A 17,171-nucleotide genomic window follows, 5' to 3' on the forward strand; every position below is an offset into this window, starting at 1 on the left:
TATGACGAAATATTTCATTATTTTATTTACGTGAAACTTCGCTGTTTTGTAAAAAACTTATCACTGTCACATAAATAAACATCCGTGATTTCCTTCAGAACTTCTGAGTAATTCTTAGATAACTGCGCATTATTTCAATGTTCTGTGGTAATTATCACACGTCATAAATTAAGTTTACTGTACAGTCGAGTTCATAAACTTGCAAAAATTTGATCAATAATATCTGAACACGCTTCTACGCCGTTAAGAATAGAGTCGTGTTCAGGTATTTTTGATCAAAATTTTGCTCAGAAGTTAATGAACTCGATTGTACGTACCTATTTGAAAGCGCTTTAGGCGTTAAGCCGAAAAACAAAGACATCACAAAACATCATTCTCCATTGCAAAGGTCACTAATAAATAACACGCATTTATAAAAGTGGCTGTTCTTAAACCCAACAAACTGTTGAAGAGCCGCCCAATTGCATAAAGTTCAAGCAAATAATATTAGTGAGTTGCTAATACTATTTTGCCTTCTTAAGGCAAAAGGCGGTATCTCGGACTTATTTATACCAAGTGTAGCTTAGACATTTGGAATCAGATGGTATAAATGACAAAGTTTTTTTTTTTCGAGATACCGCCTTTTGCCTTCTGAGGGCAATATAATTTCTAATTGATACGTAATTGGACCCTGCTTAATAGTGACGCGAATTACAAAACATGTTTTAGCTCAGCTCCGAGTAAAGACAGTTTGATGCGTGTTTGTTTAATAAGTATCAGGCGTGTAAGTGTTGTATGTTTGTGCGTGTACCTGGTCCTGCTGGTAGGCGGGCGGGTACTGCTGGTAGGAGGAGTAGTCCGCCGACGACGACTTGGACAGCGCCGCCGACGACAGCGCGCCGGTCAGCGCGGGCGCGCCGCCGCCACCCGCGCCGCCCGCGCCGCGCCCGTACATCTCGCCGCCCTCGGACAGCGGCACGTACGAACCTGAGACACGATTACAATCAGTACATGACACCACATATTTCATGCCATCGACCTATGTTGTCACCTGCATTGATATCTGCCACAGCGGAGCGTGCAAAAATATCTGACACGTCCAACCAGCCCTACAAATAATCAGATATTTATGCACGCTTTGTCGTGTCAGATAATGGTGCTGACGACTGTAAAATAACATTAGCTGCCCGCAAGAAAAAACGGTGCTCTAGGAGTAAGGCCGAATACATACCTGGCAAAGGATATTTTTAAAACTAATAGTATTTTCAATAATTACAATGAATATTGTAACTACTATTAAATCATTGCATGTGGTCGCTAAATCGCCTCTACCTTATTAAGGGTTAAAAGCGTCCACACCGACAAGGAGGTTACACTATTGTAAGGCTGCGTTTCCACCAGAGATGTGCGAGGATGTGATGCGTGAAATGTGTTTGTCATGACATGAACCAATATAATCGCTTCATCCTCGCACAGCACAACTCTAGTGGAAACGGTTGAGCGGAGAAAGAATAGGTGTTTCTATTGGTTCATAAGAAACATTCCTCGCAACGCATCCTCGCACATTTCTGGTTGAAATGCAGCCTAATGTTGACATATCCATATCGACATAATATGCATCAAATAACGTCGCAACAATCAGTTTTAGTTGATTTACAGTAAGCACCAAATCGACGTGATCGATAACCTGAGGTCGTATTGCCTAATGTTTCTGACCCTCACGATCGCAATCAAATGTCAGTTTTTGTATGCGAAATCTGTCATTTGATTGCGATTGCGAGCATCAGAAACGTTAGGCAATACGGCCTCTGCTCGTGTTACGACAACTACTTACTTAATCAGGAATCAGTCATTTATTTGCTCAAACATGGTACAAAGATGGTACATTGCCGAATTAGTACTACATTGCCGAATTTTACGCCACGGGCAGCTAACGTTTCACGCTACGAATGGTTACATGATAAAGCGAGGTTCCAGTATTAGCATTTGTGTCTATCAGCTAAATATGATTAGCTTAGCTTAAATTTAAACAGCAAAACCGTCAAATTCAGAGCTATCTCGCTACATACAATGAGTTTGTGGGCTGTGAAATATCGCTAAATGGCGTGAGGTCCAAATATCGTAGTTGTCGAACGGACCTCACGATATGTTAGCGTCAACTAGCCTGTCACAGAAATATTCATTGATGCTGGATTTGACGGCTTGGCTTTGGATTGGCTTAAATAAATTATGAACGTTAAAGTAAAGCCCCGAGTACTGTACGGGACAGTTATTTGTACGTACATAACACTAATGCAATCTTGTAGTCTGGACCCACAACGTACACAAATATCACCACAAAGCTCAACTTCATCAGACATTTGCGATAATTTCGCTTGCGAGGCATAATAATAAGGTTTCCGTTTTTTTATCTCATGAACTTGAGCCCTAAAACGTATATACACACGAACGTACCCGTACGTATTCCTAGACAAATGAAAATGCTATTCTAAAGCGCACCTAAATGGCAGTTAACATCTAACTGTCAACGCTCTTCAACGTGAAATCGTTGGGCTAAGCGAGTATATTACGTGTGCATCTGCCGTGAACTACCGACCAATGAGTTCCCTACGGCCCGGGCCTTGCCTCATAAATCTCTTTGTCTCCGGTCCGTTCGCAAGACCACCAGAGAGGGATGTACTCATCGTAACATAGCCGCTTCCGGACCACCCTCCCGTCTGTTGACGCCGCGCGTCCCTCTTGGCCTGACAGCCTAACGGACCGTAGGAGAGGTTTGATGACGGACATCGCGATCTAATAATCCCTTGATTTTGCGCTACTGAATAAAGACACGTTATGCCGCAGTTTCGTAATAGCTGTTGACGATACGAGAGTGCTTCGCATGGGTGTTTTCCGGCTGTCGAATCTAGGGATTATTAGAGAGTGGAGTATACGCGAGCCTACTGAGCCTAAACAGCCGGACCGCACTCACCGGATCCAGTCGAGTTAGAGTTTTGCGGCATGTTCCAGTTGTTGTTCCAAGTAGCGCCAGCCGACGCGCCCGCCGGCGCCGAGCTGTAGTTGGCTGTACAAACACCTTCCGTTAGTCCGACCATATCTCTAGCCGCGCCCGGCTACACGTGGCCCCCGACTTAGGTTGGCGAGCGGCGATTCGCTTAGCGGTTACACCGTACGGACATGTCGCAAATCTTGTAGACTTTTATGTTCAATGGAACAAAAAGTATATGCTGATTTGCGTCGCTGTCCCACAAACATCTGAACGTGCCGACGGCGAGAGTGACCGGGGCACTGCCTGGATGTGGACTGGGATTAATGACAATGTTAATGATTCACTAACTACGGGTTATGCGCAGTGAACAGTGTAACATTATTTATTGTTTCTCATTGACTGTATATGAACATTAAAGAATACAGCGTGACTATTTTACGCTTCATTTGAAACTAAGTTTAAAGTAACCAATGTATATTAAAGCCTTCATGTCCAGTCGCGACGCAATTAAGAATATTGCCTAGCGGGCGCGCTGTGCAGCTATGGAACGCTGGTACAACCTCAAATACCCCGTTTATCCTAACTTTATAACCTAGGAGAGACCAAGTTACGAAACTCATTCCTCGAATTCTACGTTGCATCCGTGCAACGTCACTTTTGCCTATTAATAAAACTAAACGGAATAACTTCCGCTGATGTTCAATCACTAAATGAGATTTATTTACCACTACTACACGAACCTAACAACGCAAAAACAATAAAATAATGACTGACATTAATTAAACGCACGCGATGGTACAATACGTAACACAGAAAACGCTCCAATTTTTATTCACAAAGAGTAAAAATGTGCTCATCCGACGTAAATAACTACGTGACACTATTTTGTAGTGAAGATTACATTAAACGCATCGTAATTGGTTTGGTTAGTGATGTTGGTGCTCCTTTGACACAGGTTTAGAGGACAATGTCTACAACTCGATATCAAAATGTAGCCTAGACACTGACCTTATCAAACACGAAACAGACAAGAGACAAACACGTGTTGAGTGATATCGAGGTGAAGACATTGAATCTCTCATATAAATACTTTTTTTTTCTAAAAATAAGAATGGCGATAAAGGAATGGCCGAAATAACTAAAATCATTTTTGATCATGAATGCAAGCTAACAAGCAATTTATCAGGAATCATTGTTTACTGTACTTATGTTTTATTGTTGAATTAATTCAGCTGTTTTTATAAGAATAACACACGAAACTAGATACCGGACACGTGGACTCTAGACGAAAATGAGACTGCCCGGCCCTTCCGCGGCAGTCGGCTGTCAAAAGCCGTTTGACATGGCAACATGCCAAGTAACATTGTAATTTCCCCATTATATACTTATGCGTTTGATGAATCTAAAACCCAGAATAGAAATGTTTCCATGTATCAACACAAAAAATACCAATAAATTATCAGTTTTCGTTAAAAGTTAAAAGTCGCACTAAGTCACTGTAACTCCTTTACAGGCACATTAGTGTTGCGCCCAATTATCTGAAACGTCAGAGTTATTTCAGTTAGTTCGGCCGAATAATAAGTAAACTAAATTGGCGCAGACGGTCAACACGATTAAATTAGCTTAAAAACTATACGCTACTTAATCAATTATATCTCGCTACAAACCTTAACCCTAGATTCACTGAGAAACAATGTCTTGACACTAAAAAGATTTTAGGTGTATATCATTTTATTTGTTCATGAAACAGTGTCTCCAATCGTTTCTCAGCGCGAACGTATCCTGTTATTACGAGACGCCCGCACAAGGTATTTAACATGAATCTACGCAAAGTAACGCCTGTAGTGTCCGGACTAAAATTCCGTTTCGGTTTAGGCAAGTTTCGGCGTCAAATTGAAGTCTCGGTATACGAAGAAAAACTACCGCATCTAGGACTGAATCAGAAACTGGGTTCGTGAGATTTCCTGCGGCGTTCTCGCGCGATCGGAGTCGTGGAGCGACTCCGCCACCGCACATCTGCCAATATTTCGTGGCTGCGTTGTTATTTCACATCAATTTGGAATAGGTCTTACTTTTCTTTAAGCTACCAAACTATCAATCTTTACCATAAATGGTAAAGTAACTCTGAATCAATTTAGATGAAATTTGATATAGAGACAAGAGTGTAATACCCAGGGAAGGGCATAGTATAGTTTTATCCCGGAAAATTTCATAGTTCCCGTGGAATAGCGATAAATGTTTCTTCGCAAATTAACAACGCACGTTTAAGCCCCAATAATATTCCTCGAAGCCAAAACTGAAACAGACCGAAATTCAGTTGCAAATACTAGTCTCGTTCGGACACTAAACGTGTGGTTGGACGTCGTGTGTGGTGTTGTGGTAATGGTACTAGTACTAACCGTAACTGCCGTATCCCTGCGCGGGCGGCTGCGTGTGCTGCGTGTAGTTGTTGGAGGCGGGCCAGGCGGGCGCGTGCGGCGGCGCCTGCGGGGCGGGCGGCGCGCCCCAGCCCTGGTACGAGGCGGGGCCGGCGCCCGCGCCCGCCGCGCCGTACCCGGCGTACGACGTCTGGCCCGGGGACGTGCCCCAGCCCTGGTACCTGGAATGACCACGGCGAAACGTTTACATCTAGCGATACCGCTGCTTCATGTTTAAGGGCCTTTGCTGACTAGCGCGGGGCACGCACGGTTTGGCGTCTGAGCGGCGTGCTAATAATGCAGCGCTACTCGAGGCGGATCTCTACTCTATTGCAACAGCATGTCGCGTGGGCGCTTTACAAAGAATCATCTCAATAACTAGCAAGAACTATTGAACTAACTGCGGAACTTTCTCGAAAAAGTCATATTGGTACCGCATTACTGAGTAATCAGTAATCACTATGAATTTTACTTTAAGAACATTCCACGGTGGATCAGAAATCTAAATGATTCTACTATAGTACCTACTTCGAAAGTTTTTTCATTTATTAGACATCTCATTGGCACATAACTATGGATATGAAAAAAGTCGTTCTAGAGAATACTATTCAACTAATAAAAAAATATACTTTGTTTAAAAATAGGTACGAAACAACAACTTAAATATTCATGACAATTATAACCATCTCTAAAACGAAACAATAGATGTTGATTTTATTATTCATAAATGTTCCTTGTAGCAAATCTTGTAGACTTTAGAGTACAAGGGTACACAAAGTATATGCTAATTTGCATTAGTGTCCCACAAACATCTGAACGTACCAGCAGCAAGATAAGCTTGAGGCACTGCCTGGATGTGGACTACCAACGTTTTATCACACCCAAACCTATGTTTAATATTAAATAACGAACGTGACTTTTTCATCTAGAACTATCATTCTACACTGAAACTAAACTACTACTGGCTACATGGAAACTTATGTTTATAATTAAAAAAAAAATACGTTCACATGGTTGAAACATATCTCTGCACATTCATTATTATTATTATTATATTATATTTAGCCTATAACTGTGTCCCACTGCTGCTGCTGTGCTTTGCACATTCATAAAAACAATAAATTCACAAACATCAATCCCTTTCATCATGTATGAAAAGTAGTTGGCTAACATTTTATTACAAAAAAAAAACTAAAAGCATGTTATCAATCAGAGAGTAACATATGCTATATTTTATCCTGCCAACGCTCACCTAAACATAGTAAAGAGTAACGTAACCGATTGACTGACTGACACACAACGCGTAACCCAAGCCTCTAGAGCTAGAGACTTAAAATTTGGCAAACATATCCCTTAAAGACGACGATCATAGATCATAGAAGTAGGTACAGGAATTTTCTGAAATCCCACTGGATAGAAACTAGCCAATTTTTAATTCTTCCATGGGAGCGAAGTTCGATAAATAGAGTGTACTCACCCCTGCATGATGTTAGGGCCAGCCATAGGCATGTTGATGGGCGGGCCGCCCATCTGCCCGTTGTGCCCCTGGATCATGTTGATGGGCGCGGCGGCGGGCGGCCCCACTGGCCGGCCTGCGGCGCGTCGCCGGGCGCGCCGCCCATGCCGCCGCCCATGCCGCCGCCCGAGCCCAGCTTGCCGGACCCGTCGCGGGGCTCGGCGCGCTTGATCTCCACCTTGCATAAAAGTTCACGTAAGCAATGAGCCTAGAGATGCGGAAAGCGACATTTGGAGAAGGTTTGGACAGTTTCGAGCAGTCGCTGTAAGTGATCTATAGTTTCAATACAAAATTGACGGTCACAGTACGTAAATTGTTAGTGCTATATAGCTGTCTGTGACCCGCTAAAACAGTTAATTTATCGTTATGAGTGACAGGGTCTTGTTCAAGGTCCATTTTACACGTTAATCTTGTAACTCTTGATAAGCAGCAATGCTTTCGCTCCTGTTTCGAGTTGGAGCGGACAGCTGGTGAACAAAGTTACCGATACATGAGATAGTCATCTTAGTCGTCTATAGTCTAGACGGCTAGACTGACAACACATCTGCAATGCTTTGGTTTTGCGGGTGTATATGGGTGGTGGCGCCCGCGAACCATCAGGTGATCCATTATAGCCCGTATACCACCTTAAGTTATAAAAAAAAAACGCTCGCAATCTCGTATTCATCATCTCTTCTTACTGTCATCTTATACAGTGTAACGGCTGGAAATTGTGATTGCTATTACATCCGTGCGAGCGTTAAATAATATACCTCCACTTAACTACAGTTGCGGACTACGACAAGTTTTGATCCGGCCAGCGATCAAGTAGGACTATTCTGTACTTCATCGCTTACATTCGAAGTAAGCTTGCTACTAATAAATCACGTAACTCTGTTTGCAGTAAGTAGTAGTAAATAGTCCTAATTAACTGGTTGATTTGGACAGCAGACATACATTTATAATTGTCAAAGTCTTTGGTTTATCAGCTAACAAATAAAGCAGATACAAACAGTTCCAGTGAAAATATTGTCCTTCTAATCTAAACATTATGCAACATAAAAGGAAAAAGACTGATGAAAAATGCTGCACTGATAACATTACCACTTATTTTGACAGGGATAATAATTCTGGGTAATGATAAACAATATTGTTAAATTTTATCCTATTAATAAATAAAATCAATTCATTAATGTGAAGTTAACATAATCTAAATATATAAAATTATCGGGTCACAATGTTTGTGACCAAACTCCTCCGAAACGGCATGAGCGATTTTCATGTTTTTTTTGTGTATATTCGGTATGTCTGAGAAAAGGTCGTAATTAAACTATTTTTCATACTTCCACGCGGACGGAGTCGCGGGCAACACAGCTAGTTGTAATATATGAATGCAAATTGTATTAAGTATATAAAATTTAAGAGTTAGGTTAATTAATCAGGCACAACCAACTTCACCAAACTTAATGTCCCAATTTTTGACACCAAATAATAAATTTAAAAAAGTTTGGAGAAATAGGCTTTGTGAAGCGTTTTTAGAAATCAGATTCCAAAAATATAATAAACTGTATTAAATAAGCAAAATTTAAGTAATGACCTGACCCCTGCAGTGTCCCGTCACAAATGTAGTTCTAAAGCAGGTCTACACTCTAAAGTAAATTGACCGTTTGAAATGTTGCTGTCCTGCTTATAATCGCGTCGATTGTTTTTACGCGGCATTGCGCAAACGCGCTGCATCCCTGGTGCGCCGGGTGCGCGCCAGCCCCAACCGCGTCCTGTCAATGATCGCGGGCAGGCTGGACTGTGCCTATATGACACATTGTGGGAAACTACATGTCCCCACTAGTGTCATAATGTGGTGAACTCCCTATTTAGCATTAATTTAATATATATGTATAACTAACACTTAGATTAAGTCAAACTAACAACATATGTGTCTAAGAAACATGAAATAAATGTCAAAGGTCCTACGAATAATAACAGATAGAGGATGATTTTATGTCCACGGTTATGATTTTGCTGAGAAAACACCCTATTTGAGCTAGCTTCTGTTAAAGTATAATACTCTCTCAATACTAAATAACATAGGGCCTGTACTAAGGGCACCCTATATATATAGCTTACCAACCCATCAACTTTTTCTTGTGACATAACATTAACTCACGATTGCAATTCAAAAGTCTACTTTACTTTGTTAATTTCCTACGAAATTAAATAGACAAAGGGCACCCTAAAACTACTAGTACCAACTGTTAAAACCCAACATTTTACTGCAGGTACAAAACTATTAAGACATAACATAACTCACGAGTAATTAAAAGATGATTTTATGTTAGAAAACAAATTGCAAGAATACTTTAATCTGTGCGTGATATTTTGTTATCGCTAACATTTTACAATGGAAAATTACAGGACATTATACTTTTATGGTCGGAGTACCTACATACTTTGTTTTGTGGAAATACTACTGAATTTTATTTATCTTTATTTTATCATTGGAGAAACAACTTTCTATCTAATCTAAGCAAAACTAACGTTTCACGGGATGCCATTATTAAAATATGCAAGCATTTCTAACGTAAGACCAGTGCTAAAAGTAAAAGTTTTGACAGGTCCGAGAGTTACAAAAGAGGTTTAAGGTATGGTTTTGGTTAAGGTTTTGAAGTACTTTGATCGGGCATGATTTTACACTTGATGTAACACAAGCACAAACAACAACAACCACACCTGACACCATGTAGTATTCCGGAGACGATCTTAACTAATACACACAGGCTGGCTTGTCAAGAGTAACTGATTTATTAAACAAATAGATCTACCCTCATCTTCTGATTCCTTGAGTACCCTACATATCTAGTTACTACGACATGGTAAAAATAGCTCAGTTGGTAACATACCTACTCTCGTTAGTTACGTAAGTGTTCGCTAACAGTAACAGGATACTAATTAAAAAATATAAATAAGAAACAATTAAATAAACACTTACCTGTTTCCCGTTGAGGTTGATGAAGTGCTCCTGAGTCACCCTCTCAACAGAGATCTCTTCCTCGAAGGACAGAAACCCGAAGCCTAAAGAAAAAAAAAATAGTCCTTAGAACTTTACTCTGATTAAATAGTAACAGAAATACACGTATTGTTCATCCAACAGAATATTGATAGAATTGTTTTTTGAGGATTATACAAGAAAGTGATTTAAAAACATCAAAACAGTAAATTCAAAGTGTAAAACTTGGGATTTTGTAAATATGCCTATGCCACTATTCTATTGGATGAACAATATCCTAATTTTGAGACTGTCACAAATCTTGTAGACTTTTAGGTTCAATGGAACAAAAAGTATATGCTAATCTGCTTTTTACTGTCCCACAAACATCTGAACGTACCAATGGCGAGTGTAGCCGAAGGCACTGCCTGGATGTGGTTAAAAATCCATACTAATATTATAAATGCGAAAGTGTGTTTGTCCGTCTTTCACGCCGTAACGGAGCGACGGATCGACGTGATTTTTGGCATAGAGATAGTTTATGGGCCCGAGAGTGACATAGGCTACTTTTTATCCCGTAAAAATGCACAGTTCCCGAGGGAACAGCGCGCGATAACCGAATACCACGCGGGCTGGGCCGCGGGCAAAAGCTAGTTAAGTATAAAAATGGATTCTTTGTCGAAAATTGCACATGTACAAAGTTCATTTCCCAGACACACACAATCAATACATATTTTCTTTTGTTTCAGTTGAAATGAATCTAATTTAGTGTCGTCGTTCTATCTTAATTATCTTATCATTGACTCGTAGATATTCTTTCTCTTTCGTAAAGTACGTGTCGGGCCGCGCGCAATGCGTGGTTACGTATGCCTTGATCACACCTACCGAGCAAACGGGCGAGACAGTAAAATGTTTCTCGACCGAGACAGTAATGTAAGCGAGAACTGTTCAGCGCTCGCTCGCTCGCTATGTTTATACGCACCGAGTACTCGGCCGAGAGCACTGTCTCGCCCGTTTACTCGGTACGTGCGATCAAGGCAGTACGAATATGCGGCAAATACGTCATAGTCCGTTTTGACCAACTACTAAACTAACTCCGACCCCGAAAGGCTACTAGATTGTAATCACTTCATCACTCCAAATGTCAAAACATTTATGGCAAAGGACTACATCCTTCCTCAAATACTAAATGATTTTCCCAGGGCTACAATTGATAAAATAACTAGCAACCCTAAGAACATCATTGAATTTACTTATTAAGGGCAACTCATACTAGCAACTAAAATCTTTAAAAATAAAGATTAGCTAGGAATATCACTTAATTGTAAAATTGTTATGAAATAACCAGTTATAATAACTACTTTGCTGTAGCCTCTTTTAATCTTGCCATCATGAATTTTCACAAATAACTATTTGCATTTTAATTTTTAAAACTTAATAATTCGCTAACGGATTCTCAAATCGAAAAACGGATGGCAATATTTATGATAAACCTATCAAACCACACCCCGCACCATGTGGTAGACAGACATGTCCCCTACATTTAATTCTAAAAATAACTGTTTACAGTTTTTAATTCAACACTTTGTCGGCGTGGCAATCACGTATTCCTAATTATAAGCTTTCTTATATTAATAGACGGACGGACGGACGGACATGGCTATGGCGTGACTATAAAATCATGTACCTACTTAACTAACGATTGATGTGATTATCATTAAACAAAATTTGTTAAGGTTAATAATTACATAGATTTAATTACCTACGAAATGATTAGCTAATGGACTCCTAATAGCAAGAGTTGGAAAAGCTCGCTGAAAACTAGTTTCCGTTTACAAATCAGTGTCATATATATATATTGCTAGTTGGTCCGACCAAAACACGTGTCCCAAAAATTTCCAAACCGCAAGAGTGTAAGTAAAGTTCAATCGGTCAAGGGAATTGTGAGAACGTGAATAATGTGAGATTCGCGTGGTATTTGAATGCCACCCTTACTTTGGTGAGAGCCCGTGTCCTACAGTGGTAAGTCCTAATAATATATTACAAAAGCATAGGTTTTGTATGTGCATGTGTGTTTGCTACACTTTCACGCTAAAACGGTCGAACGTTTTTCGATTAAATTTGCTATGTAGGTGGCTGAACGTCAGATCAGTGGCGTAACGTAGCTATTTTAGTGTGGGATGGGGGGGGGGGGGTTATTGGCAAAATTCCATAATAAATAAATAATAATACTGAATAATAACCAGATAATAATATATATATTCCTCCTATAATCCCCTTTTCATAAGGAATGGTACAATAACGACATACTACTACTTTTTATCACGAAATTCCCAAAGGTAATGGAAAAATTCCAAAATCTCAACCGCTAAGTCGAGAGGCATGAATTTAGTCATACATACAACGTAAATGCCTATGATGTAATTTTGGGAATCCCCATGGAATTGAGTGAAATCTCGGAATTTTAATTCGAACACAGAATTTAAGCTGGAGAACATAATTTTATGATTTTTGTTGCCTTGGATACTTTTATAAGTACGCACGTAGCGCTGTTTAGGTCGCGAACTGGATGCTAGCGGACAGTGGGGCCAGCATCGGCGCGACTAGCGTTTCTTCTGTTCACAGCGTGTGCTGCCAGGTGACCACTGTGGGGCGAGCATCTCAGCCGCGCAATGAACAGAGAACACGCTCGCCGCTCCCCTGCCCGCCCTCAGAGCAACACGGTCAATCAATGGCTAAAAGGCACCTAAATAAAACGTAGTATTTCAGCAGCGTATCCACACTGCTTACAGTGAAATTTTAGGGTAAGAGTTTGATAGGAAGGATGGACTAGTTTTCATAAAAGTTCAACCCTGAGCATCATCTATTTTAATACTTGCCGAAACGGTAATGAATGAAAGCGCTGATTATTTACACAGTACGCGAGCGTCCACTAACCTCTAGATTTCTTCTTCTCCTGGTCATACATGATGACCACCTCCATGACCTTCCCGTAGCGTCCGAAGAACACGCGCAGATCGGTCTCCGTGATGTTGGAGGGCAGACCGCCCAGGAACACCTTCGGGTAGCCGCCACCGCGCTTCGGCTTCTGCAGCGTGCGGGGGTTGCACGGCTTCGGGTCGATGGTTCTGTCGGAGTGTCGTTACGTTGTAGGAATTAAAAATATCTAAGGGTTTATACCTTAGCTCCCGAGAGTATCCTACAAATACCAATATTAGGAGTACTAGTATTATAAATAGGGCAAATCGTCAATTACTGACCACCGTTCGATAACTGACCACCTTACACTAAAAAATAATTCTAGTCACGTAGTATAAACAGAGTTCATATTTAGTATAAAGTGTCAATTACTTGGCCACCCTTCAATAATCGGCCAGCTTATACCAGTAGTATAAGTTGGGCATGGCCAGTTATTGAGAGATGGCCAGTAAGTAATAGACGATTTACCCTAGGTTATTATTGAAGCATTTCAACCGCCCCACTTCCGTGGTCATATTTATTACAGTAGATTTAAACACGTTCGGCCCAAGTGACACAACGTCTGTGATTTTCTAGTTCGTACTCTTATGCGAGTGACACGTATTTGTGACTGCTGTGGGATATGTGCTAGGCCTAGCGTAAGAGCTTAGTGGATCGCATTCGGCTTCGGCAACGTTCCGCAGTTCCGCTAAGCCCTTACGCTATGCCAGCCTTTAGGAGGTACGAATTATTTTGACACATGCGTGTCACTGGCATAGGAGTAAAAACTAAAAATTCACAGACGTTGTGTCACTGGCACCGGAACGTATTACGTCTGCGACACGTATACGCTAGGACTTTCAGACACTAGGACGTTTAATCCTTCGAACTTTTTAACCATGGATTTTTTGACGCTAGGATTTTTAGACACTAGAACGTTTCATCCTTCGAACTTTTTGACCATGGACAATGTGACACCTGGACTTTCTGACATTTGGACATGTAAGCCCCTAAAGGATACGAGTCACTGGCATAGAAGTGACTGCTGACTGTGGGATATGTGTAGGCATAGTGTAAGAGCTTAGTGGATCGTTGTCGGGACCAAACGACATGTTAAAAGAAATACAAATAGCAATCAAACTTACAACACCCCTATTTTTGCATCAGGGGTTAAGAATTAGACGTAAACAACCGGCGATCTTATAATAAAAGAGTGATCTCTTCGAGATTTGGGTAGACACAATTGAAGAGAAATCTAAATGCACCTTTTAAATTAAATCGTCAAAAATTATCTTAGAAATATAAACAACTAGTTTCATTGACGCCAAACAACAAAATTAGATACGGTCAACGATAAGCTACTATGTACGATATAAGTTTCAAACATCAGGCCAACATTCCATAGGCAATTCATAATTTACAATGAATTGAAAAAACTTCAGCTTGCTGACATACCTATTAAATAGTGATAAAAAAATCCGGCAATGTTAATCAATTCCTATGACCTCTGACAATAGCTTGACGACAGTTTGCCACCTACTGCCATAATTGCGTTGTATCAATAAAAGCAGACTTCAAGTCTGTCATGACACATGTGTGATGTCAGGAATCTCAGGGCGAAAGGCTGAAGAAATGGTTGCTTGGCTGACATCCGAGACGAGGCTGTGTCCGCAGTCCGCTTTTGTGCCATATTTTTTATTATAAGTGCCATATTATAAGTGGTGGCAGCTTTATTGGTTTATGTAAATTGTAATTTGTTTATTTTTAAGAACCATGTACCGTTTGTGCCCAAATAAACATTAAAACATATTTATTATAATATTTTTATATAAGAGGGGGAAAACGAACATGTGGATCACCTGATGGGAAGCAATCACCGCCGCCCATGGACACCTGTCAACACGAGGGGAGTCAAAGGTGCGATGCCGGCCCTTTGAGAGACTGAGAAGCTCGTTTTTTAAAGATCCCTAAATAGTACCGGCCCGGAAACACTGTCCCAGGAAGCTGATTCCATCGTGCGTCGAAAAAAGTTTCGCTTAAAGCGGACGGTGCTAGATTGCCAATCATCAAGGTGGTGAGGATGAAATGACTGACGCCTGCGAAGTACCGTAGTGCAACCTAGCTGCAGGCAACAATCCGAATAATTCATTTGATTGAACACACCCCATGCCATTATATATGCGGTACAAGATGCAGAGAGGTGCAACATCCCTCCGTATAGTCAAGAGGATCAAGCCGGTCAGAGTGCCCGGTTGCCGACAAATCTAGCATTTATTGTATTTGTTTGTGAAGTAAAAATTTGTTTAAATTTATATGATTGTCTTTCAAACTCAAAGTCAAGTCAAAATATCTTTATTCAATTTAGGCTATAACAAGCACTTTCTTGTAGGTATCATTATTTTTACCTCACGTAATTTTCATTTGTTTTACTTATCTTTGTTATTAACTTCTCCCAACTACTAGGATAAAGTCCACCTTTGTACTTTTTCTGTTAATCTGTACTTTTATTATTTTATGTGCGTTTTATGGCGATGTCTGAAAAACATGCTGATACAGCACGTCTTTAACTACATCATGGTTTAAATAACTGAAGTGTGTTTTTTTTTAGAAACCACCTATTGCCCTAATATGGCAGAATAAAGAGACATACCTAACATAAAACTATTTGATTTTTCCCACAACTTCAAACAACTCGCGTACCAACATGTAGCTACCAGAATTCAATACAAAGTTTGCGTTATGAAAAACACCATAGGTAAGTTAAGAATTGTTTCCGCATCACTCGTAGGGGCATAACAAAGCGTTTAATAAATTTTACGCCTCACTTTTATCACCGGAAAGATAAGAGAAAAGACTAAAGAACCGATAAAAAATCACACCACTGTAAGACACGATTCTTACTTGTTGTTACTCAATCCACATAGAGAGACGCCACGCGACGCTGTCTGTTATATTGAGGAAATAATGAAAATAAATTAAATATTCGTTACAATTACACACGCACACACACACACACACACACACGCACTCGCACGCGCACGCACACACACACACACACACACACACATTAACACACACATTTCGTTTTTATTTTTATTTTTATTTGTAATGTTCCTCTGCTTGCGTTTCTTTCCTTTTTGTTTTATATTCATTAATTATAACATTTTTGTAAGTAAGTTTAAAACCTATAAGCCATAGTGTAACAAAGAAAATTGGTAACTTTGTAAACCGACTCAGTTGAGTGCCAAGATACAGGCTCAGCCTAGTTTGGTACTCACCAGATATATCTGGTATATTGTAATAGTGGTCATTTTTAGATAAATAAAAATTATTCTTATTCTTATTCTTAATTACAATAAAATTATCAAATATCTCTGAAATAACTTAAAGCGACACTGTAAGGTATAACTGCGATTGAGAATAGCCAATAGCATCAAAACAATAACAAAAATACAAAAAAAAACTAAATTAATAAAATAATCATCATCGTCATCATCGTGTCAGCACTGCTGGACATAGGCCTCCCCCAAGGCTCTCCACTCAGACCGGTCTTGTGCTTTCCACATCCATCGCAAAAATAATAAATAATAAGAAGGTAAGTAATAAATTAAATAATAAAACAAAAATTCCTCGATAACCTTCCGCATCGTACTTGATCCAAACGTACCCATTACCATTACTCCAGCGGCATTGCCCCCCTTTTATGGCCAACGAGACCCGCTGGACCAAGTACGACCCGAAACGAGGGTCACTTCCTCACGACTGAACAATTAATAAACAATTGTATTTCTGAGAACTCATCACAAATGCTGTCGGGGAGTTTCAACACGGTGGTATTCGAGAGAGTGATCGAACTTAGATTCCTTAGTCATTGAGCAACCACGATCCACAATAAAAGGCTACAGGCCAAACGGAACGTTGTTAATTCGAGAAGAAAAATGTGCAAGTCACAATATGACTTTCACCTTTCACTACATTGTTTCGCAAACTTATGAAGGTCATGAAGTCTGATGAGATTTCAATCAAAATGAGGCTATTTTGTCTATTACGGTTAAAACATCCCTATCTCTGAGGCGATGTCTGTTCAACCATACCCTCTTAAAGTACCGCTATTGATAATACACCATAAAAAAGGATTTAATGGGCACATTCAATTCAACCAATAATAGCTGTGGAGACTAAAGAACACTGACAAGAACAAAAGTAAGAGATATTAAAATTGAAATAAATACCGGCCAATGGCGAGTCGAACTCGCGCACCGAGGGTTCTGTACAAATCTGTTTAGGTATCTAAGTATGAATGAATACCCAGTGCATCTAAGCAAATTGTACGCATTGTGGGGTATTTTT

At 40.1% G+C, this 17,171-nt stretch overlaps 1 protein-coding gene across 1 annotated transcript in view; it reads right to left on the minus strand.

Moving 5' to 3' along the window:
- The window catches only part of Hrb27C (Heterogeneous nuclear ribonucleoprotein at 27C), a 36,661-nt gene that overhangs the window by 11,528 nt on the left and 7,962 nt on the right, over positions 1 to 17,171 (minus strand). Inside the window, 7 exon segments of the mRNA XM_074103973.1 lie at positions 791 to 966; positions 2,951 to 3,043; positions 5,368 to 5,567; positions 6,863 to 6,960; positions 6,963 to 7,079; positions 9,867 to 9,949; positions 12,801 to 12,991. Of these exon segments, the coding sequence (XP_073960074.1) occupies positions 791 to 966; positions 2,951 to 3,043; positions 5,368 to 5,567; positions 6,863 to 6,960; positions 6,963 to 7,079; positions 9,867 to 9,949; positions 12,801 to 12,991 (958 nt within the window).

Source organism: Choristoneura fumiferana, chromosome 21 (genome assembly GCF_025370935.1).
Source record: "Choristoneura fumiferana chromosome 21, NRCan_CFum_1, whole genome shotgun sequence".
NCBI classification, from domain to species: domain Eukaryota; kingdom Metazoa; phylum Arthropoda; class Insecta; order Lepidoptera; family Tortricidae; genus Choristoneura; species Choristoneura fumiferana.